Source organism: Myxocyprinus asiaticus, chromosome 4, assembly GCF_019703515.2.
Source record: "Myxocyprinus asiaticus isolate MX2 ecotype Aquarium Trade chromosome 4, UBuf_Myxa_2, whole genome shotgun sequence".
NCBI lineage: Eukaryota > Metazoa > Chordata > Actinopteri > Cypriniformes > Catostomidae > Myxocyprinus > Myxocyprinus asiaticus.
Window position 1 is genome coordinate 51,819,146 of NC_059347.1, and position 24,588 is coordinate 51,843,733.

At 39.4% G+C, this 24,588-nt stretch overlaps 1 protein-coding gene across 1 annotated transcript in view; it reads left to right on the forward strand.

Moving 5' to 3' along the window:
• LOC127439565 (polypeptide N-acetylgalactosaminyltransferase 9-like) overlaps nt 1-24,328 on the forward strand; it is a 149,923-nt gene extending 125,595 nt beyond the window's left edge. The window contains exons 7-11 of the mRNA XM_051695726.1: nt 2,045-2,230; nt 6,026-6,163; nt 15,493-15,588; nt 21,650-21,817; nt 23,297-24,328. Coding sequence (XP_051551686.1) covers nt 2,045-2,230; nt 6,026-6,163; nt 15,493-15,588; nt 21,650-21,817; nt 23,297-23,443 — 735 coding nt within the window. The 3' untranslated portion in view covers nt 23,444-24,328. The remainder of the gene's footprint in view (nt 1-2,044; nt 2,231-6,025; nt 6,164-15,492; nt 15,589-21,649; nt 21,818-23,296) is intronic.
• The last annotated feature ends 260 nt before the right edge of the window (nt 24,329-24,588 follow it).

Genomic DNA, 24,588 nt, shown 5'->3' on the forward strand with positions numbered 1-24,588 from the left:
CCCCATCTTCACACAGATCTTCAACAGATCACTGGAGCAGTGTGAATTTCCCTGCTGCTTCAAACGCTCCAACATCATCCCTGTCCCAAAGAAACCCAAAATCACAGGACTTAATGACTACAGACCTGTCGCTCTGACGTCTGTGGTCATGATGTCATTTGAGAGACTGGCGTTGGCCCACCTAAAGGACACCCTTTCTGGATCCCATTCAGTTTGCTTATCGAGCAAACAGGTCTGTGGATGATGCAGTCAACATGGGATTTCATCATATCCTGCAACATCTGGACAGACCAGGGACATATGCAAGGATCCTTTTTTTGGACTTCAGTTCAGCTTTCAACACCATCATCCCAGCTATTCTCCGGACTAAACTAAACCAACTCTCTGTTCCCACCTCTATCTATCAGTGGATCACCAGCTTTCTGACAGATAGGCAGCAGTTAGTGAGACTGGGGAAATTCACTTCCAGCACATGTAAAATCAGCACTGGTGTCACCCAGGGACGTGTGTTCTCATCACTACTTTTCTCCCTGAACACAAATGACTGCACCGCCAAGGACCGTTACTGAAGTTTACAGATGACACTACTGTCATCGGCCTCATTCAGGATGTCAATAAGTCTGCATATGGAAGGGAGGTTGAACAGATGGCTGTCTGGTGCAGTCCTCCACAACCTGGAGCTGAACATGCTCAAAACAGTGGAGATGATAGAGGACTTTAGGAGGAATACCCCAACATTGACCCTGCTCACGATTCTGAACAGCACTGTGGCAGCAGTGGAGTCATTCAGGTTCCTGGGCTCTACCATCTCACAGGACCTGAAGTGGGACACCCACATTGACTCAATTGTGAAAAAGGCCCAGCAGAGGTTGCACTTCCTTCACCTTTGCAGCTGATGCAGTTCTACTTAGCAGTCATTGAGTCTGCCTCTGCACTTCAATAACTGTCTAGTTTAGTTCAGATATGAAATCGGACTTAAGAAGACTACAAAGAACAGTTTGGACTGCTGAGCGGATTATTGGTTGCCCCTGCCCTCCCTTCAAGAACTGTACACCTCCAGAGTGAGGAAAAGGGATGGAAAAATCACTCTGGGCCCCACTCACCCAGCCCACTACCTCTTTGAACTGTTGTCTTCTGGCCGGCGCTACAGAGCACTGAGCACCAGAACCGTCAGGCACAAGAACAGTTTTTTCCCTCAGGATATCCATCTTATGAACAGTTAAAACTGCCACATTGAGCAATAATTATGTGCAATACACAGCTTAATCTATTTATATTTATCCAACATATCCTACCTCTTCTGCCATTACATTCCCTTGTATATAACAGATTTGTACATATGTCTTATTGTGTATTTTATATATACTTATATTTTCTGTTCACTTTTTATTTTTATTCTATTTTTTTTATTTAATTTTTATTATTATTATTATTATCTCTGTCTTGATGTTGTATTGTTTGTGCACTGTCACCAAGACAAATTCCTTGTATGTGTAAGCATACTTGGCATTAAAGCTCTGATTCTGGTAATATAGTAGATGCCACTATGTATAAAAAAAAATCCCATTGAGAAAATGTAGCAGTGCAATTCCATTGCAATAGTACAATTACAGTTAGATAAAGTTGATCATTTAACAACAAAATCTAATTTACTTATCAAAAATGCAGCAAAAAATCATGATGTAGACGAAACACACCAAAATGTGTTCAATAGAACATTTTGTGGAGCACAGGTGTTTCCCCAATAAGGGTGACCCCAGGAAAAACAGTCATGGAGACAAATTTAAATGTCATGTGGCTTAAAAACAGCATGTTACTGGTTACTTACATGTAAAGCTATTTTATATAATGTCCATTTAATGCTTTACTGTTCTGCCACAATATTATATTGTCTTTGAATTATGTTAATTGTCTCAATAAATATTGATAAGTAATTTGATTTAATTAATCAATAAGCATATCATGTAATGAATTGTCTTATTTTGTAATTGAATGGCAGCCTTAATATTTACCTGTTATTCTCTCTCTCTCTCTCTCCTTGCAGGTGTGGCAATGTGGCGGCAGTATGGAGGTTCTTCCATGTGCTAGAGTTGCGCACATTGAACGTACAAAGAAACCGTACAACAATGACATCGACTACTATGCCAAGCGGAATGCACTGCGGGCAGCAGAGGTCTGGATGGATGAGTTTAAATCTCATGTTTACATGGCCTGGAATATCCCCATGAATGTGAGTCAGAGTTTGAGCAATCATGAACACACAACCTCATTTGTTGAGTCTACACAGCCAATGATTAATGGAAAATGATTGCAGTGATTAATTTTGTCCTGATTAATTTACTTGTGTGCCTTCTACACAAGGCACAATAAACAGTATGAGATTAAGTTTGTCAACTTGTCACAGTTGGTTCTAATGTTGTCTTTAGCACACAATTACTGCAGCATTGTCTTTGCATTAAACAATGCTGAGTTTCAGACAAATTCACTGTAAATATGGTAATTGTTGCATCTCAATTTAACTGGATATCCCGTGTGTGTGTTTGTGTTTTTAATGGGTTCTTTATGTATCTTGAAATATCAAGCATTACCCTTAAGTTATGAATTTAATTTAATGACTCATCGTGATCTGTATACATTTTCTTCCTGAAAGGAAAAGCAGAGCATTGAAAGTATAATTTAACTTGAGCCAGAACTTAAGTTATTAAAAGGTTTAATTAAATTGAAATGTTTTAGGAATGGCCTTGGACTATAAATGTAATGAGAGACTTTACCTCTTAACAGCTATATTTTAAGAAATTTGTTTAATAGAAAACGTACATAATAGCCATGTATACTTTTTTAGTAACACATGTTCATATTGCCATGGTGTTAAATTCCACTTTAGCACATTCATGTTTATAATACAATAGTGCCCACACAGTGTTTCTGACAGTACTCATCAATAATAGGTACTGTATTTGATATGGTTTTCAAGAGTAGGTAAAATTTTTTAAAGGGATAGTTCACCTAATAATGAATATTAATGAAATGGCATCATTTACTGACCATCATGTTTTTCCAAACCTATATGATTTTCTTCCGTGGAACACAAAAGGAGATGTTAGGCAAAATGTTAGCTTCAGTCACCATTCACATTCATTGCACGTTTTTCCATAGAATGGAATTAAAAAGTGACTGAGGCTAGCATTATGCCTGAAATCTTTTGTGTTCCATGGCAAAAAGAAAGTCCTATGGATTTGGACCAATGTCCAAATAATTCCATTGACTGCATTACAATTTTTGGGTGAAATACAGTTTAAATGACGAACTTACTACTATAAGTAGTGTTGTGAGCTTTAGTTTCTGAGTGCGTTAACAGAGGGTTTTTGAAAACATCATGCTGATTAGAAGTTTTTTGCGTCAATCCACTGAGCACTTCTCCATGCTTATGTTGTTAGCCCAACTGCTATCTGTAATTAAACAAATTAGCATATTAGGGGCTCCTAATGAAAGAACAGTCACAGTCTCTCCCATGACTGACATACAGTAAATGCTGACACATTCCTCTTTAACTCCCTGAAAATTTTCAGACAGATTAGAGCTTTTTCGTTTAAGTGAGATGGCCTGACAATAATGTTTTCAAACAAGATGAAAACAATATTCAAAATGACAGATGTCACGTTACAAGAACAAACTAAAACTATCATAAGCTACATAACTAGTCTGAAGTCAACAAGTCATAAAAAGCTGAACTTGCACTATCTAAAGTTAAAGAGAAATTTTAAATTCTTTCATCATTTGCTCACCATCAGGTTGTTCTAATCCCATATGATTTTCCACTGTCCACTTAACATTTTCATGAGTAGGGTCTAAATTCCCCTGCAGTACCCCCTGGAATTAGTTATTTTTGCACGTGACACTGCACAGCCAGTAGAGGGGGCAGAGTGTAGACAAGTATTTATTTATTTATTTAAATTTTTGATTTCTTGTCATTAATGAAAAACAAAAAAACACTGTATATAATGTAGTAAACGTGAGCAAATGGGTTATGTCTGCTGTACTGTATTTGTTTTATTTATTTCGTTTATATATAGCTATAAAAAAACAAATGAACAAATAATATCAGTGCCTATGCACTGTCTGACATCTCAGACATTGTGTGTGTGTGCGTGTGCGTGCGTGCGTGTGTGACAAGCGCTAATGTAAACAGACGTGACTGGGTACATCTGATAATCGCACTCAGCATGTGTTCACTGAGTATACGAGTTTTAAACTGTTATTGTGGTGCTTTTGTAATAGTTTGTAATAGTTTGGCTGTCTGTTTCAGAAAACAAACATAATACATGTCTGAAAAGACTGTTTGAGTTGCTGTTTGTGTGAATATAAATTGCATCTGCACCTAAGCAGACATGGCTGCGTGCATGGGAAGATCATGTTTAGATGTAATGGCTGTGCATATACAAGCTGTGAACTGTTATTGTGGTACTTTGGTGACAATTTGGCAGTTTGTTACATAAAATATATATATTATGTGTTTAAAAAGACACTTTTAGTAGCTGTTTGTTTGTTTGACGAATGACAACCTCTACTAATGTAAACAAACATTTTTGCACGCATCGGAGGAGATCACGTTTGATGTGTTGACTGCATATAAGAACTGTAAACTTTTTATCGTGGTACTTTGGTGACAAGTTGGATGTATGTATATAAAATAAACTTATTCTGTGGTTTAAAAGACTGTATGAGTAACTGTTTGTGTGAATATAAATTACAGATGCTTGACCAACACAGCCTGTGTCGGTGTGAAAGCCGATTTGAATCTGGCAGCTTGTAATGTAACTGGTTGTTGCAGAAACACATATGCGTGACGCTACTCTGCGGGGCCCAGTTATTAACCGTCACATATGTGTGACAATACGAATGAAAGGGTTAAGATAGAAAGTCATGGTTTGAGAATGACATAAAGGATGAGTAAATGATGACAGAATTTTCATTTTTGGGTGAACTGTCCTTTAACAGCAGATTGTGAGAATGCAATACGACTAAATAAAAAAATGAACACCTTAAAAAGCTGTCTAAAATGTTAACACCATTTATTATTAGTGTGGCGCTAAGTCCCAACAACACTTCACTTTCTGGTAGTTGATTTAACTTTAAAGATTTTACATAATAAATGCTTATAAATGTCCCCATCATCTGAAGGCGGATATTGTCTTGTAATTAAAGGTATAATTCACACAAAAATTTTAATTTGGTCATTATTTAATTATTTTAATGTTGTTCCAAACCTGAGTTACTTTCTTTCTTTCAAACCTAAAACTAGGATAATTTTAATAATCCCCAAGCTTCTTTTTTCCATACATTGACAGCACATAATGACCACAGGCTGTCAAGCTCCAAAAAGAACAAAAAAGCACTATAAAAGAGCAATAAAATAGTTTTTATGACTCTTGCACGATATTCCAAAGAGTTTACCATAGCTTTGTCTCAGGAACAGACAGAATATTTAAGTCATTATTTACTAAAAATCTTCACCTTATCTCATTTGTGTAAGTGCATCAGGTTCAGTTACAAAACGTGCAAGAATCAATGACGCTCTGTGTCATTGATGGCCAATCTGGCATATTTGAAAAGCTTGAAAAGTCATGCTCGAATGAGATTTGAGAGCTACCGCAGAGTGTTATATTTTCAGTGAACACCGGTTTTAATTTCAGTCTGTTTCTCACACAAAACTATCGTATGGCTTTAGAAGACTTAAAGTAGAAGACTACTTATATGGAGCGTTTTTTGAGTTTGACAGCCCCTTGTCACATTATGCTCTCATTTTAAGGAATATGGCAGCTTGGAGACTATTCAAAATGTCTTATTTTGGGTTATACGGAAGACAGAAATCTGTCGTAGGCAACTCACAAACTACAAAGTTTTTGGCTTGTTGTATTTTACCAGCATCCCAGAGGGGCTGCTCTGTTAATTCGTATATTTCAATTGTTTTGCATAAAACAGTGCCTGCTAAATGACAACTAACTGTTTCTTTGTATTTTGCCAGAACCCAGGAGTGGATTTTGGAGATGTGTCAGAGCGTGTAGCGCTGAGGAAGAAAATGAACTGCAGGAGCTTTCGCTGGTACCTCGAGCATGTCTATCCTGAGATGAGAATCTACAATAATACCATCACTTATGGAGAGGTAATACAGACAAATCAACCTTTTATGCACCTTTTAAACCAATAAAACATTTGATGGAAAGGTTTAAGCTTTTTACACACTGTTAGTTTAATGTCTCTATGCTAACATGAAAAATGGAAGGAATTTATCTGTCACATTACATTTTAAAAGACACATTTGTTTCAAAGTTGCTACCTAGAGCATTTAGAGGTGCTCTCAGTAATGTTTTTGCTAATTTCTAAACTTTTAAACAGAAATAAATATTAATAGTAGAATAGCATTTTTAAAGTAATATATTAGTCCTAATAGAAAAAGCTCCTTTATCACATATATTCAAGTAGAAGTCCAGTCTTCTAAGGATTCTTAAAGATTTGTATACTTCTAATATTTCACATACTGTATTTTACAGGGTTTACATATTTGATGCTTTAAATGCATTGATATTGTACAATGTCCATCCAGTTGTTCATAGTGTAACAGTTTGTGTACACTTTACACACAAATATCTATGACAATTACTTAGATTACACTGAAGTATGAGTAAGAAAAATTTGTAAGGTAGGGTGCAATGGGGCTAAAGGCACACCTTAAGGAAAATTAGCTTTTTTGTGGTCATAAAGTGTCTCAAGATATAAAAATAAATAAAATAAAATAAATAATAATAATAATAACACATTTATTTTTATTGAATATTAATGGAGCAACATAATTTGTGTTAAAAGAAATAACAACAGAAGGTTGTTTCGAATACAATTCATTTAAAAAAAGAAAAAAAAAAAGTGGTGAGGGATCCTTTTACCTCACACCTGGAGTAAAAGGCTCCCTCACTTGGGGCAAAAGGCCCCCAAGGGGGTTATACTGCTACCGTGGTGTTTAGATACCGGGGCAATAGTATAGGGCACGATTTGTCAACTTAGGCAAATACTTTTGAGGCAGAAAGATGCTTTATTTAGTAACAAATTAAGATCATACTTATACTTATTCAAAATAACCACAGAAAAGGTTGCATAATTTCTTGTTCATTTCAGCATCTCAAGTATTCTATAAACAAATTAATAAAAATTCCCCCTACTTAAGAAAAACAATTTGCTTAATAGCCTTTACCTTATATATATATATATATATATTTCACATTGAACAAAATTAAAAATGACATAAGTATTTTGTTTCAAAATAAATGATAATTTCCAGGATATTCACTATCTACATAAATGTACAACATTAAAAAAAATTTTTTTTAAATATTAGGTCAAATTTTCTCAAAATCAACCTTTAGACATTACCTGCAATGATCTCATGGAAGAGGAAAATTTTGCAGTTCAAAGTGTAAAACAGGTGTTTAGGAAAGTGCCATGGTACTTCCCTATCTGTCACTCACTCGACGTTGTGTCGATGTAGTGACACTAGGGGTCACTCTTGGGAGCCCAAAACACCTCTGGTCTTTGAAAAAAGGCCAATGAGAATTTGCATACCACTCCCCTGAATATACGGGTATAAAAGGAGCTGGTATGCAACCACTCATTCAGATTTTCTCTTCTGAGCTGAACGGTCGATGCTCACTGAGCTGAATTCTCACGGCTGTTCATTCACCTCTGCTGGATCTGACGGCGCATTTCAGAGGCTTCTCCCCCTCTGCACTGGTGCTCTGCAGAGAACACCCCTGGGCGCTTTGGCAGAAATAAAAGAGTATATTTAAAAAAAAATATATATATATATATATATTTCTCTAAAAGAGTGGCACACACGGAACGTCTTTTTAAAGATGCCTTTCTGTTTGTGTGTTATTCCTGGTTGCGGTCGTTATCTCTCGTCTTCTGATGGTCACGATTGCTGTCTTTCGTGTCTGGTCGCTACCCACGCGGAGACAGTGTTCGTGGATGGGTCATGTACTCATTGCGAGAACATGACCACGGCAACGTTGTGGTCATGGCTAGCCTTCGTAAGAAAGCAAGCCACCCCAGCGGCTCCCCGCCTCGGTCCTTCTACCTACGGGTATGAGGCCAGCGCGGCTAGCACTGGGGGAGATTTGGGGACCTCAATGGGACCACCTCCGCCGGGTATCCCCTCACGGACCTCCCATTCCCCAGCACGCTCGTCTGCCCCGATCGGGATTCCGGATGAGTCCGCCGGCTCGTCTCATGGCGAGTTCGACCTCTTGTTCGTATCCCGCGAAGGTGATGAGCTCTCGAGCGCAGCATTGGAGATCGGGCTCATCCAGTCGGATGAGGAAGCCTCAGCTGGGCTTCCCCCCTCGGGTACGGTCGCCCAGTCACAGGCTGACGTGGAGATGACGGACATGCTTTCCCGGGCAGCCACGAGCGTCGGGCTAGAGTGGAACCAACTGCTCTCCCTTGAACCCTCGTGGTTCGATGATTGGTTCCTGGGCCCGCAGCACTGCTCACACAGTAGGTTTACATTGTCCCTGATGGCCAAGGCCTACGGTGCCACTGGACAAGCCGCCTCCGCCCTGCATGTCATGGCTCTCCTGCAAGTCCACCAAGCCAAGGCGCTAAAGGAACTGCACGAGGGTAGTTCCGCCCCTGGATTGATGCAGGAACTGCGCTCGGCGACTAACCTCGCCCTCCGGCTGATGAAGGTCATGGCGCGGTCTCTCGGGCGGGCGATGTCCACCTTGGTGGTCCAGGAGCGCCACCTTTGGCTCAACCTGGTCGAGATGGGAGAGGCCGACAAGGCACGGTTCCTTGGCACCCCCATTTCCCAGGTTGGCCTGTTCGGTGACACCGTTGAGGACTTTGCCCAGCAGTTCTCGGCAGTGAAGCAGCAGACGTCTGCTCGTTGCCAAGGGTGTCCTCCTGCAGTGACTGCACCGGTTCCGCCGCAGCCTGCCCCCATGGCCCGGCCCCGGTGTGGAGCCCACTGCAGGAAGCAGACGCCACGCGTCTCATGGTCGGCCGCAAGAACCCAAGAAAGGTTTCGAAGCACCCCTGAGACTGGTGACCCAGGGACAAGGAAATCCGCTGCTCTGGAGCTGGTAAGCAGACCACTCCATCCCCTAGTGGAGGGCTGGGAGGAGAATCTTTTGTTACCTTTTCATTAATTTCACAGCATGCCCAAGTGGCTGTGGTACCCAAGAGTCCAGCAAAAGAGTGGTTTCCTTGTTCCCTGGGTTACACACCCGGTGCGCACGGCCGTCATCATGACCACCGTCCACCATTCCATTTTGGCAGGTTTGGCACTCCAGTGGCGGTCTCCCCACCCCTGCGTGCCCAGCTGTGGCACAAATCTACCCCCGATGTGACGTCTCCACGGGTCATGAGGACAAACCTCTTTCTCCCCCATCCCAGGCTGTTCCGGGGGTAGTCACAAGGAGCCAGGTAAGTGCTTCGATGTCTCTGAACTCAGCACGGCAGGACGTGGCACCTCAGGCTCCACCCTGCCGCAAGGCCCCACCCGCCGGTACGTCCGATAAGATCGTCCCCTTGGTCCCCCTCGCCCGGAGCTTGGACGCGTGGCTTGTGCTTTCCAACCCGTCACGATGGCTGGTCCGGACCGTCCGACTCGGCTACACGATTCAGTTTGCCAGGCGTCCACCCAGGTTCAGTGGCCTTGCGCGCGGAAATTGCTACTCTCCTACAGAAAGGTGCGATAGAGCCTGCCCCTCTGGCCGAGATGAAGAAGGGGTTTTACAGCCCCTACTTCATTGTACCGAAGAAAGGCGGTGGGTTGCAGCCAATCTTGGACCTGCGAGTACTGAACCAGGCTTTATACAGACTCCCGTTCAAGATGCTGATGCAAAAACACATTCTAGCAAGTGTCCGGCATCAAGATTGGTTCGCGGCTGTAGACCTGAAGGACGCATACTTCCACGTCTCAACTCTACCTCGACACAGACCTTTCCCGCGGTTTGCATTCGAGGGTCAGGCGTATCAGTTCAAGGTCCTCCCTTTCGGCCTGTCCTTGTACCCTCGCATCTTCACGAAGGTCACAGAGGCAGCCCTTGCCCTGTTAATGGAAGTGGGCATTCTCATCCTCAACTATCTCGACGACTGGCTGATCCTAGCTCACTCTTAGGATGTGTTGTGTGCGCACAGGGACCTGGTGCTCTCGCACCTTAGCCGAATAGGGCTTTGGGTCAACTGGGAAAAGAGCAAGCTCCTCCCGGTTCAGAGCATCTCTTTTCTCAGCTTGGAGTTGGACTCAGTCTCGAGACTTAAGTGGCCTACCACCCGCAGTGGTAGACACAATCACTCAGGCTAGGGCTCCCTCTATGAGGTGCCTGTATGCCTTGAAGTGGCATCTGTTCACTAAGTGGTGTTCTTCCCGACGCGAAGACCCCCAGAGATGTGCAGTCGGGTCGGTGCTTTCCTTCCTGCAGGAGAGGTTGGAGGGGCGGTTGTCCCCCTCCACCTTGAAGGTGTATGTAGCTGCTATAGTGGCACACCACGACACAGTGGACGGTAAGTCCTTAGGGAAGCACGACCTGATCATCAGGTTCCTGAGAGGCGCCAGGAGGTTGAATCCCTCCAGACCGCACCTCATTCCCTCGTGGGACCTCTCTGTAGTTCTTCAGGGTCTGCAGGGAGCCCCCTTTGAGTCCCTGCAGTCAGCTGAGCTTAAGGCACTCTCTTTGAAGACTGCCCTCCTGACTGTGCTCACTTCCATCAAGAGGGTAGGAGACCTGCAAGTGTTCTTTGTCAGCGAAACGTGCCTGGAGTTCGGTCCGGGCTACTCTCACATGATCTTGAGACCCTGACCGGGCTATGTGCCCAAGGTTCCCATGACCCCATTTAGGGATCAGGTAGTGAACCTGCAAGCGCTGCCCCAGGAGGAGGCAGACCCAGCCCTGGCATTGTTGTGTCCGGTGAGCGCTTTACGCATCTATTTGGATCACACACAGAGCTTTAGAGTCTCTGAGCAGCTCTTTGTCTGCTTTGGTGGACAGCGGAAAACTGTCTCCAAGCAGAGGATCACCCACTGGGTCATTGACACCATAGCAGTGGCATATCACGCTCAGGACGTGCCGCCTCCTGCAGGGTTACGAGTCCACTCTACCAGGAGTGTGGCAGCCTCCTGGGCCTTGACCAGTGGTGCCTCTCTAACAGACATTTGCAAAGCAGCGGGCTGGGCAACACCCAACATTTTTGTGAGGTTCTATAATCTCCGGGTTGAGCCAGTTTTGTCCCGTATAGTGGCAGGCACAAGAAGGTAAGTCCGGGACAGTTGGCCGGGTGTATCGCTTGTGCACAGCGCCTTTCACCTCCCCTGTGCTGAAGACGTGCGCTATTGGCTCCCAGTAGTGTTCACAAAGTGTATTCCCTGGATGAATTCCTCCGAGCCCTGTGGCAGACGAGTTTGCGGAGAAACTCGCTGCCAGCTCAGTACTTGTGCTAACTAAGCCCTGTACTGGGGTAGGTGCTCCGCATGTGTTGGTTCCCATAGGTGACCCCATGCGACGTATATTTTCCGCTAATTCGTTTCCCTATTGGTAAACTGCGTTTTCCTTGAGCAGAGGCCCCTCTGCCCCAGTCACCATGTTTGTAGAAACTCCTCCCTCCATTGGGTAGGACCTACCATGGGACTTCTCCACATGACATACTCCCGACAAGGCTCGGCAAGAACATGTGACGTATTTCCACTCAAAATACCAACCCCCCCCCCACCCGGGCGGGGTGTGGTCTCTGCGGTGTCTTCCCCTTGGGAGTGACACCCACCCCGACGTAGACACTGGTGGCCCCAGTCGGTTAACAAATTTCACTCTTTTTCTGGGGAGAGATAAAAAAAGAGGATAAGAGGCCACGACTGGGCTAGCCTGTCCCTATCTTTTGGGCAGTCGACTTGTCCCCGAAGGGCCGTTCGACACTCATAACAGCGTTGGGGGTGGTTACGTGTCGGCCTGGTGCGCTGGCTATGAGGCACACAGTGGTCTGCCCGTCTCGCACCACCAGTTCACGTAACACAGTTCAGCTAGTTGTGGCATTTCATATAGGGACCCCTAGTGTCACTACATCGACACAACGTCGAGGGAGTGACAGATAGGGAAAGTCCTGGTTACTTTCATAACCTCCGTTCTTTGATGGAGGGAACGAGACGTTGTGTCCCTCCTGCCACAACACTGGACTTCCCGTTGAAATGGCCAGGACCTTGTCTCGGCTTCTCAGCACAAAACCTGAATGAGTGGTTGCATACCAGCTCCTTTTATACCCGTATGTTCAGGGGAGTGGTATGCAAATACCACTCGCCAATTTTCATTGGCCTTTTATCAAAGACCAGAGGTGTTTCGGGCTCCCAAGAGTGACCCCTAGTGTCACTACATCGACACAACGTCTCGTCCCTCCATCAGGGAACAGAGGTTGCAAAAGTAACCAGGACGTTTTTGATGCTGTTTAGTGTTTTGGGAGAAAATAAAATCAAAGGAGCCATTTACCCTGCGGAGCCTACTAATTGTACCCTACTAAAAAGGATAGAGTACCATTATAATTGACGCTTAAGATGCAAGTCAAGTACAAAGCCAAGTTTTAGTAATTTTATTACAAAGTTATTTCATCCAATGGTTTCTTTTCAAAGTGACTTAGAATATTGTTTTATCCCATCATATGCAGCAATGTTCTTATGATGGCCATATCATTGCATTATGTGAGGACAGCAATTTGTATTTTTAGTATGGAATGGTACAAAATTGTAGAAATACAGCAGAAATGTAAAGATAATTGGTCTCCATGGAAACAGTGTAGCAAGCATTGGGATTAGCTCCAATTTCCTCATAATGAGATTTAACGAGGCCCTTATTAGCTTTAGAGTGTGTGTGGGTAGAAGGAAAGAGAAGTATGTGTGTGTGTGTGTGTCTGTGTGTGTGCGTGTGCACATGCGCGTGTGTGTATATGTGTGTACATTGGATTCAACAGGCCTAAATCTCTATAGAAGAAATCTTACTGCATTTCAGTTTGTTGGAGAAAAAATTAGACCTGCATTTCTACATTGATCTGTGCAACAGCCAGGGTGGAAAATCTATAGCCGTATTCGTATAGCTTGTCTCTGAAAATATCCCTGGTAGACCACAGATTCCACATATCTCATGTTCTCTCTAGTATTAGGTTTTATGGATGGTCGATGTTGTCATCTCACAAATAGATTTGCACTGGCAGAGGCTGTGTGTGCATTTATTTTCAAGCTGCGGAGAAGCACAATTACTACAGGCTGAATTGGGCTATTTAATGCTACTAAAGGCCAATCATTTGAGTGTGTGTGTTTGCAGCGTCCAAGAAAGGCAGGTTTATACTTCTTTGTGGAGCCTGTGCTGTAGCCTCTAGTGTATTGAGAGAAAATGGCTTAATTTCTGAAATAGTTATTAATAAAAATAAAATAAATTATTTTGTGGATTCAAAAGTATTTAGTATAGAGCATAAAATATGTCAACATTTATGAGATTTTGATAAATATCATTACATGCTGTCAACCATGCAAAAAAAAAAAAAACAACAACAAAAAAAAAAAAACAGTCATATACAGTATGCTTGCTCTTGAGTCACTTAAATAACTAATTTAAAAATATATATATTGACATCCAACGCTCCTCACTGAAAAAAATAATTAAGGAATAGTAAACACAAAAACTCACTTACTCACCCTTATGCCATTGTTGATGTGTATGACTTTCTTTCACCTGCTGAACACAAATTACGATTTTTAGAATAATATCTCAGTTCTTTTGGTCTAAACAATGCAAAGTGAATGGGTGCCAAAGTTTTGAAGCTCTAAAAATCACATAAGTCAGCATTAAATTAATGTCTTCAGAAGTGATATGATAGGTGTGGGTGAGAAACAGATCAATGTTTAAGTCTTTTTTTTTTTTACTGTAAATCCCCCTCCCTGCTCAGTCAATATGCACTTTAACTTTAACATTCTCCTTCTGTTTTTGGTGATTCACATTCTTCATGCATATCTCCCCCTGCTGGGCAGGGAGAAGAATTTATAGCAAAAACAAATAGGACTAAAATATCTGTTCCTCACCCACACCAAAATGATGATATCATTTTCATTTTGGGGTGAACAATCCCTTTCATAAAAAACTCCTCGCCTGAACAACACAAATCTGAACTTTACAATGCATACAGGCTATATGACCAGCTCTTAACAAGTGCTTTTAAATTTGCTGACAAATTAGAAGTGTTTCATTTTCATACATTATGAAATGTGACTATTTACTGTCATACCATACTGTCAAACATACAATCAAAACATCATACTGATCAGAAAGATCTTGTATAAATAAAAGGTCTAGTATAAATCAGCCTTAGCATTCACCAAGTGCCACATGCGGCTTTAGCAAGCTAATTAAAAAGAGTTACTTGCCGTTAGCTTGAATAGGAACTGCAACGTTAAGTGACCTTTGCTTATATTAGAGATTAAAATTCAAAGGAAACTGTTTAAGAAAACACTCATGTGTCATCTATACAATTTTACATCTAGAATGATCTCACAGTGGAATCTGAAACAGTAGGTTGACGTTTCTTTCACTAAAATTGGTCTGTGCTTGCAGAAAATTCAAAACAGTGCCCCCAGTGGCCAAAGCGGTAAGTGTTGGTGCGCATATGGGCACATGTGAGCTCCATTTTCTGGGTCAGATGTCCACAGAGGGGTGCCAAAAGTGAGTTGTAAAGCGAGTTGTTTACAGCTGTACAGGATATAATACAGTGAAGAGGAATGCATACAGTATATATAACTGTACCAACCCTAAACCTAAACATCAGTGGAGTAAAAATTCAATGTTAGGTGGGAAAATGTAACATTCAAATCACGCTCGTCACTGATTATGCAACCGCGATTACTTCCTGGTTTTAATGTGGGATTTGAACCCAAGTTTCTCATACTGCTGATGCAATGCACTTCTGGTCGCACCACAATGAAAAATAGACACGTTTGAGCCAATGCAAAAATATCTGATAGGAGATGCTGCTTGTCAGTAAGTCTGCATAATGTGGCCAATCCTAGGGTACTGGAACTTTTGAAAACAACATGTCGACTTTTCTTGTGATCATCTTATTATCTCAGGAAATTTACCTAAGATGACTAAAACATTTATGTAAGTGAATTTTTTTTGAAAAAAAAAATAAAGATATCTTCACACTTTTTATAATGTTCATTAGATCCCATTATCACTGGGATAAAAGTGTACTTTTTGATAAGCTGATAAGAAATATTTATGATATTTATAATGTTCTCAATTCACCCACCTTTGTTAGGTGAAGGTAATTTCAGACCCTGTTGTTTGTGGATCTCTGCTGCTCTTACCAAAAACCTATTCCTTGACATTGAAATAGCAATGTTAATTTCTCCAAATAAAAAATTTGCTTGATTTAGGTAGCTATGTTTTTTGTGTGTGTATATTTCAGGTGCGAAACAGTAAAGCCAGTGGGTACTGTCTTGACCAGGGTTCAGAGGACGATGACAGGGCGATACTCTACCCATGTCATGGCATGTCCTCACAGGTTAGTGTGCTTTCACCTTTAGTTTTTTTTTTTTTTCAGTCATCATTCTGTAATCTATGCAGAGCCTTGACACTGTCCTGTCCTATCCTGATATTCAGAACAGCACCCAAATCCATTGGATACAAAGTCTCATTCTGCATTTTTGTGACTGTTAAGACTTCATGTGCTTCTGTGGTAATTATATTACCCACAAAGTTCCATCTGGACTTGTTTTGTACAACAAATAGCGTTAAGAGGTCCTTTCTCTATTACTTGATCATTGACACGGAATGGCTTTTGTGTGTGTTATGGTGTGTGTGTGTGTGTGTGTGTGTGTGTGTGTGTGTGTGTGTGTGTGTGTGTGTGTGTGTGTGTGTGTGTGTGTGTGTGTGTGTCAGTATAATGGCCCCGGGTGGACACATTGCAAAGGTTCCCCCATACTCCAACCAGTGTTTAGAACTCAAATGGAGCTGAATAAAATGCCAGAATCTAATGTCAAACCAGTAAATCTGTTAATTGTGATTAAGAAAATGCGTTAAACATCGCATCTGTTAACGCGTTAACTTTGACAGCTCTAATTAAGAGTTATTTGTCTGTTCAACAAATAGTCTTAGCTGAGATTGGTGTAGTACGCTAATAGTCAAAATTTGGACACCCTTGATTGATTTTAATTTTGAACTACTATATTTCTCATAAACTTAAAGATCTTTTCATCTAAAACTTTGTGCTTAGTAGAAAAAATCAGTTGTGCCTAAGTTTCAACTTCTTTTCAAAACTAAAATTTCGATAAAATAAATGAATAATAGATTTATTTAGTAATCAGTTTAGTAGTCGACCTATTTGGGTTCTTCAATGGTTGATTCTTAAATTATTACATTTGGTTTCACCTAGATATAAACTCAGTAAAAAAGAAGCGTTCCTTTTTCAGGACACTGTATTTTAAATATCATTTTGTAAAAATCCAAATAACTTTATAGATCTTTATTGTAAAGGGTTTAAACAATGTTTTCAATGCTTGTTCAGTGAACCATAAACAATTAATGAACATGCACCTATGGAACGGTTGTTAAGACACTAACAGCTTACAGACGGTAAGCAATTAAGGTCACAGTTATAAAAACTTAGGACACTAAAGAGACCTTTCTACTGTCTCTGAAAAACACCAAAAGAAAGATGCCCAGGGTCCCTGCTCATCTGTGTGAACATGCCTTAGGCATGCTGCATGGAGGCATGAGGACTGCAGATGTGGCCAGGGCAATAAATTGCATTGTCTGCACTGTGAGACGCCCAAGACAGCGCTACAGGGAGACAGGAAGGACAGCTGATCATCCTCGCAGTGGCACATCACGTGTAACAACACCTGCACAGGATCGGTACATCCGAATATCACACCTGCGGGACAGGTACAGGATGGCAACAACAACTGCCCGAGTTACACCAGGAACACACAATCCCTCCATCAGTGCTCAGACTGTCCGCAATAGGCTGAGAGAGGCTGAACTGAGGGCTTGTAGGCCTGTTGTAGGGCAGGTCCTTACCAGACATCACCGGCAACAATGTCACCTATGGGCACAAACCCACCTTTGCTGGACCAGACAGGACTGGCAAAAAGTGCTCTTCACTGATGAGTAGCAGTTTTGTCTCACCAGGGGTGATGGTCGGACTCATGGTTATCGTCAAAGGAATGAGCGTTACACCAAGACCTGTACTCTGGAGCGGGATCGATTTGGAGGTGGAGGGTCCGTCATGGTCTGGGGTGGTGTGTCACAGCACCATCGGACTGAGCTTGTTGTCATTGCAGACAATCTCAATGCTCTGCGTTACAGGGAAGACATCCTCCTCCCTCATGTGGTATCCTTCCTGCAGGCTCATCCTGACATGACCCTCCAGCATGACAATGCCACCAGCCATACTGCTCGTTCTGTGCGTGATTTCCTGCAAGACAGGAATGTCAGTGTTCTGCTATGGCCAGTGAAGAGCCCAGATCTCAATCCCATTGAGCACATCTGGGACCTGTTGGATCAGAAGGTGAGGGCTAGGGCCATTCCCCCCAGAAATGTCCAGGAACTTGCAAGTGCCTTTGTGGAAGAGTGGGGTAACATCTCACAACAAGAACTGGCAAATCTGGTGCAGTCCATGAGAGGAGATGCTACGCTTAAAATGCTATATTACTCAGAATATGCAACGCTTGCAATGCTAGATTACTTTATACATTTTGACACATGTAATGATATTCTAAAGAAAATATCTGTGTCATTTTCACCAGTGCAAAAATCGCATTTCATTTACAAGAATTAAATGAGATTTGTAATTGAAAAATGTCCTTTTTACCTCAATATAGACTTATCCTTTGTTGGTGGTGCTGTACCATTGCCTGGAAATAGATAGCAGCTTAGGTATGCATTACCTGTAGATCATATCTCAGCAACACTCTCTTGCAAAATAGTGGTTTCATTTTCATAAGTCTTTAGTTTACATGTGACTTTGACATTTGACTTTTTTATCATTAATTCTGATTGAATAGATATAGAATACTCAACCAGTTCTCCTACCAGGCTACGACCTTTGACAGTGCGCCATGACCTATTCATTGTCATCCATGCATGCACAATAGAGACATAATCATTGAACAATTTGAAATGCAATCTCTCTCTCTCTCTGTCTCTCTAGGACTCTCTCTATCCTCCCTCCTAAATCGTGTAATGAAATGACAGTCGTAGTCCATAATCCAGGCCTAAGGGAAATAAAGCAATTGAAGTGTATTCCCATTGTATCGTCAAATTACAATAAGGGCTGGTTTTACATGATACAGCTAAGCTTCATTTTGTCAATTTTTTTCACCTCCCTGTCCAAAGACAAATTGAAAACTGGAATGATTAGTGTCATTAAAGCCCCAAAAATAATTATAGTAATAAATCACGTAAATTTTTTTTTTTTTTTTTTTTAATCAGTGATTTTTTTATATAAATGAATATGACTGTTGTTGCCTTGCTTGTCCATCATTCAATCACAAAACTGAAGTGTCTTAAAGTCTCTGGTATGAAATTGTGCTGTACTGCCTTGCATTTAGGTGCTCATAGCTTTGTTTTATTAAACATTACAAGACTGCATTATGCTTTCTATTAGAATATTTAATAATGTAATCGCAATTGTTCACACATACTGTACATTTTGTACGTATATGGTAAATAACTATGGCTACCATGTTAGATAAATTGGAAATTCATAATGTTTGGTTTTACTGTTTCAAACATGTAATTTAGAGGATGTTGATACTTTGCAGTCACACATGATAATGAGACCAGTTTAAATTAGATAGTTATAGCAAATGGTTTGTTGAATAACCATAAAGGTCAGATATATGACCTTTTAAATGTGTTAAATTGATTAAAACATATGCAAATAAAAGGTTTTGTTAATTGTATCATCAAAGGCAATTAAATGAGAGGGATGTCTCAATAAAGATGTAACTTTGTGTATTGTTTGTCAATTAAAATATAATTTTACAAAAATGGTAACACATTACAATAAGGTTCTATTTGTTAACATTTCTAAATGCATTAGGTGAACTGAAAATGAACAATATTTTAACAGCTTTTATTAATCTTTGTTAATTTCTAAAAAAAAAAATTAAAAAAAAATCATTGTTAGTTCATGTATTAACTAATATTAATGTATGCAACATTTATTTTTAAAAATGTATTAGTATATATATTGCAATTAACAAACAAGATTTATAAGTGCTGTAAATGTATACATGTAGTTAATTGTTAGTTCACATCAACTAATGTAGTAAAATAATGTTAACAAATGCAGTACAAACCTAGCGTAGTGTTACAAAAATAAATAAAGAAATATTCCGGTGATCTTTTGGAGATTTGTACTAAGAGATTAAAAAAAAAAAAAAAAAATACTTGTGAAAACAATACCAAAGCAATTGTTACCACATTACAACAATTGTTCGAATTTTTGGTTTTGTGCCATTTTTTGCTAAACGCTGAGCTTGTCATCATAAGGTAGTGTCATCAATAAATTATAATTGGAGCTAAATTGCTAAAATCTTATAAAATTATTCTTAAAGGCCATTCATGGAATAAAACTAATTTTCTCATTCATTTTTTTGATTATCAAACTTATTCAAAAAGCACAGTCTCTCCTTTTTGTCATCTTTTAAAGAAATTAAAATCTTCCAACTGTGTCCTCTGTGTGGAAGTCTGTGGGTGGTATAACATTTAAGTGAATGTATCTCTACTATGAGCTGGAATCAGGTTACCCATGAAGATTATGCATGAAGATGAGCTCGCTCTACTGTCAAAGTGCTGTTTTCACCTTGATCACTGCACAATTATCCTCGGTGCTGTAGATTAACTTTACACAAAAGAGCGAGCTTGATTTCCATTGAATGTCAGCTTGTACTTCATTAAGACGTGTTGACCTTGGAATCCTATATCTGATAGATTGACTTTTAGCTGAATAATTGACTTGTGTTATTCAGTAGTGCTGTGTACTTGCTCTAATAGATAGCTGCTATCTTCACTTTCATCTAAATACCACAGTAATAAGTATTCTGTAAAAATAATTTAAACAAAGTGCATGGTCTGATAGTAATGATAATTGTATACTGCCTGTCCCAAATCTGATGGGCTTTTCTTAAAGTCTTTTATTTTCACATTGACTGCACAAGGGACCCAATTTCTTCCTAATGGTTGTGTTTCTATTGAACTATAGTTTTAAACAGGCTTAAAGAAATTATTAACAGATTTATAGAGGAAGCATTAAAGAGAACGAATTGCATGGCAGAACTGTATTGATACTGTATTTCTCAAACATTAGGGTTGGGGTTTTTATGAAACCCCTATCTAGAATATTGAACTTCCACAATTAATTCAACCCAAACCTTTTAAAGGAATAGTTTACCCAAAAATGTTGAGAGAAAAAAAATCTCTCATCATTTACTCACCTTCCTGGCATTCCAGATATGTATGACTTTCTTTTTTCTTCAGGACACAAACAAAGATTTTTAGAAGAAAATTTCAGCTTCTGGTCCATACAATGCATGTGAATGGTGACCAAAACTAAAAAAAGAAACACATAAAGGCCACATGAAGGTAATCCCTAAGACTCAAGTGGTTAAATCTATGTCTTCTGAAGCAATATAGTCAGTTTTGTCTATTGTCTGTTTTCACTAAATATCAATTAGATAACTTCAGAAGACATGGATTAAACTACTGGAGTCATATGGATTACTTTTATGCTGCTTTTGTGTGATTTCTTGAGCTACAAAGGTCTGATCAGCATTCACTTGCATTGTATTGACCTACAGAGCTGAAATTTTCTTCTAAAAATCTTTGTTTGTGTTCTGCAGAAGAACGAAAGTCAAACGCATCTGAGATGGCATGAGAGAATTTTCCTTTTTGAGTGAACTATTTCTTTTGAAACAGACTACATTGAAACTTTGTTTTGTAGATAATTTTAGCCTTAGGTGTGCTATCTGTTTAGTTTTTTGTAAACTTTATACATAAGAAATTTAAGATAAAATGTGAAAACCACACATTGACTTACATAAACACAACGATGATGATGTCATAATAATATTTGCATAATGAATACCGAAAGATCGTCTTATGTCTGTTCACATAATGAATTGTGATTTGGTCTTTTCTTTCTTACATCTATTAAACCATCGCCACCTTTAAACTGCTAAGACAGTGTCGCATTGTGTGTTTATACTCAGCAGACAGAAAACAAGACACGCTGAGTGTCATTACAATGGCAGATTTCAAAGTTGCTCTGATGTGACACGGCATTTTCACAGAACCATAATTTACAAACCTGAGCTCACCTAAACTCTATTCTTTTGCTGCCTTGCAAGCACTGGCATTTCCTTCAGGAAATAATACAATTGGTATTTTGACATTGGAATAGTTAATTATGCTTTAAGTTGTAAAGTAGTTATAAGTGTGGTACAACAAATAAGATAAATCTGTATTATCTGTGTTATTCCAATATTTTGTACATCACATACTTATTTTATTTGCCATTTCAGATTTTTTACACATTATTCCTTCATGTTTCCTTTCAGCTGGCTAGGTACACTACTGAGGGCTTACTACAGTTAGGGCCCCTGGGGTCGACCACTTTTCTTCCCGACACGAAATGCCTGGTAGATGATGGGAGGGGAAGGACGCCAAGCTTAAAAAAATGTGATGCTGTATCCAGGTCCTCACAGAGACTTTGGGATTTTACTCAGGTAAGAGAGTACACTCTAACAAAGAACTTTATTTATTATCTTAATAAACGCTTCATATTAATATTTTATTTTCCACTTGAGACTCACTTGATTTGATTTCCCTTAATGGGGATCGCTGATATCAAAGCAACACACTGTTTCAAATAAACGTCAAATATTTGAATTAGTAAATGGCTTGAATTATGATGCTGTCTTTTGTTAAAGGGATAGTTCACCCAAAAATGAAAATTCTCTCATAATTTACTCACCCTCATGCCATCCCAAATGTGTATGACTTTCTTTCTTCAGCAGAACACAAACAAAGATTTTTAGAAGAATATCTCAGCTCTGTAGGTCCATACAGTGCAAGTGAATGGTGATCAGACCTTTGTAGCTCCAAAAATCACATAAAGGAAACAAAAGTAATCTATGAGACTCCAGTGGTTAAATCCATATCTTCAGAAGCGCTACAATAGGTGTGGATGAGATACAGAAATTTTAAAACTAAATTTAAATCCTTTTTTACTCTACATCACCACTTTCACTTTTACATTTGAAAGTCTCATGTGATGACTGTTTAGTTTCACTTTCACATCAGAAAGTGAAAGTTAAAGTGGAGACTTTGAGTGAAAAAAGGACTTAAATATTGTTCTGTTTCTCACCCACACCTATTATAGCGCTTCTGAAGAAATGGATTAAAACAATGGAGTCTTATAGATTACTTTTATGTTTCCTTTATGTGATTTTTGGAGCTACAAAGGTCTGATCACCATTTACTTGGACCTACTATGGACCAACAGAGCTGAAATATTTTTCTAAAAATCTTCGTTTGTGTTCTGCTGAAGAAAGAATGTCATACACATCTGGGGTGGCATGCGGGTGAGTAAACGATGAGAGAGTTTTCATTTTTGGGTGAACTAACCCTTTAATGCAAGACAAATACAATTTTCTCCTTAAAAGCATCCTCAAGATACAGTAGGGTCCAAAAGTCTGTGATCACATGTACACATTTTTATACAAGATTTTCATAAATTATATTTTCAACTAAACAGAAGGATGAACTGAAAAAAAATAATATGAATTGCAAAATGTCTTAGTATTTTGTATGCTTTAATGACAACATGCACATGAGCTGGCATGGACTCCACAAGTTTGTGCTACAAAAACACATGATATGTAATCCCAGCATGATTTGGAAATTTTCCAAAGAGCATCTTGTGTGCTTCAATGGAAACAAGGAAATCTGACCTTTTGCACAAAGAAGTTAACATGGTCAGTATCACAAATTTGCTTTCATTTTCATTATGACCTACAAATAGTCCAGAATTATAAATATTTGTTGTTCACTTAACATCATAACTTTTTTGAAAAAATAAATAAATAAATCTTACTTTTTAAAATTGTATGGCAAAATTGTATGACTTTTGAACCCCCACTGTATATTCTGTACATTTAAAATGCTCAATATATTTATTATCTTCTTGTGTATTTGTTTCTTAGAATGGCCCCATCATAAGTCGAGACACAGGGCGCTGTTTGGAGGTTGAAATGTCCAAAGATGCAAACTTTGGCCTGCGGCTGGTCGTCCAGCGGTGCTCAGGGCAGAAGTGGATGATTCGGAACTGGATAAAACACCCCAGACACTGAGGAACATCTGACCTGAAAAATAAACTCCCTGTATTGGAGACAAAAACCCTGAGTCTGGGGTTTAGAGAAGAGACTGAGCCTGAAGAACTCACATGAGGGATGTGAATAGCTCCAGTAGCCTCTTTCAGGGTAAAACACATCAATAGAGATGTCTAAAGGTGACATTTTATCTTTAGACACATTTACTGCAGAGCCAAGGGGCTACTTCGAAAAGCCATCTTCACAGAAAAATATGAAAATCTGAAATGTTTGTAGAAAGTACTTTGCAAGCCCACTGTACAGGCTCCCAGAATACCACAGATTTCTTGTTTTGGAGAGCAGAATTTTGATGAGCTGTCTTAGTGAATCGCAGAGAGTAATATTAAAAAAAACTTGCAGATAAACAAAGAGGGAGGAATCTAAAGTTGCAAAGTTTTATTTCTTATCAAATACCATATAGGCACTTTTTTTATTCAGGCTTTGAATTGCTTTGAATAATTAAATATTCATATTGAAACTTAAAATGTACAAGTGCTGCAAAAAATAAATAAATAAATAAATAAATAAAAAAAAAAAGAAAGTAGTATAGATTTAAATTTGACACAGCTACAGTAGTTCCAGCTTGTTCTGTATTTACTTTCTTTGATTTACAGACTTAATTGCTAATGCACATGAAAAAAACCATGTGTTCACACAAGAACTCATGTGCCTTTATCCATCTTTATGCCATCAGACCAGGGAATGTTTATCCCTAAGCATGTATAAAATATTTGATTTTAAATTAATTAAAATATGAATATAATGTTAAGAGGTCGTATTATAGAAACATGTTGTAAAATACTCAAAACATGATAATCCAGAAGAATCAAAAAATAAACTCAAGTTTTTCTTCTCTTTTGTACAATATTGTATGATGTGTGATTGTGTGAATATCAGGTTGAATCTCAAAAACAATATCCAGGTCATATTTAATCCCAAAATCAAGAGGCAAACATAAGAAATTCCTTTCTGCATAATGAAAATGAGGTCTATTTTAAAGATCATTATATATATATATATATATATATATATATATATATGTGTGTGTGTGTGTGTGTGTGTGTGTGTGTGTGTTTATTTATTTATTTATTTATTTTTCATGACAATTGAAGACATTTTACATCCAA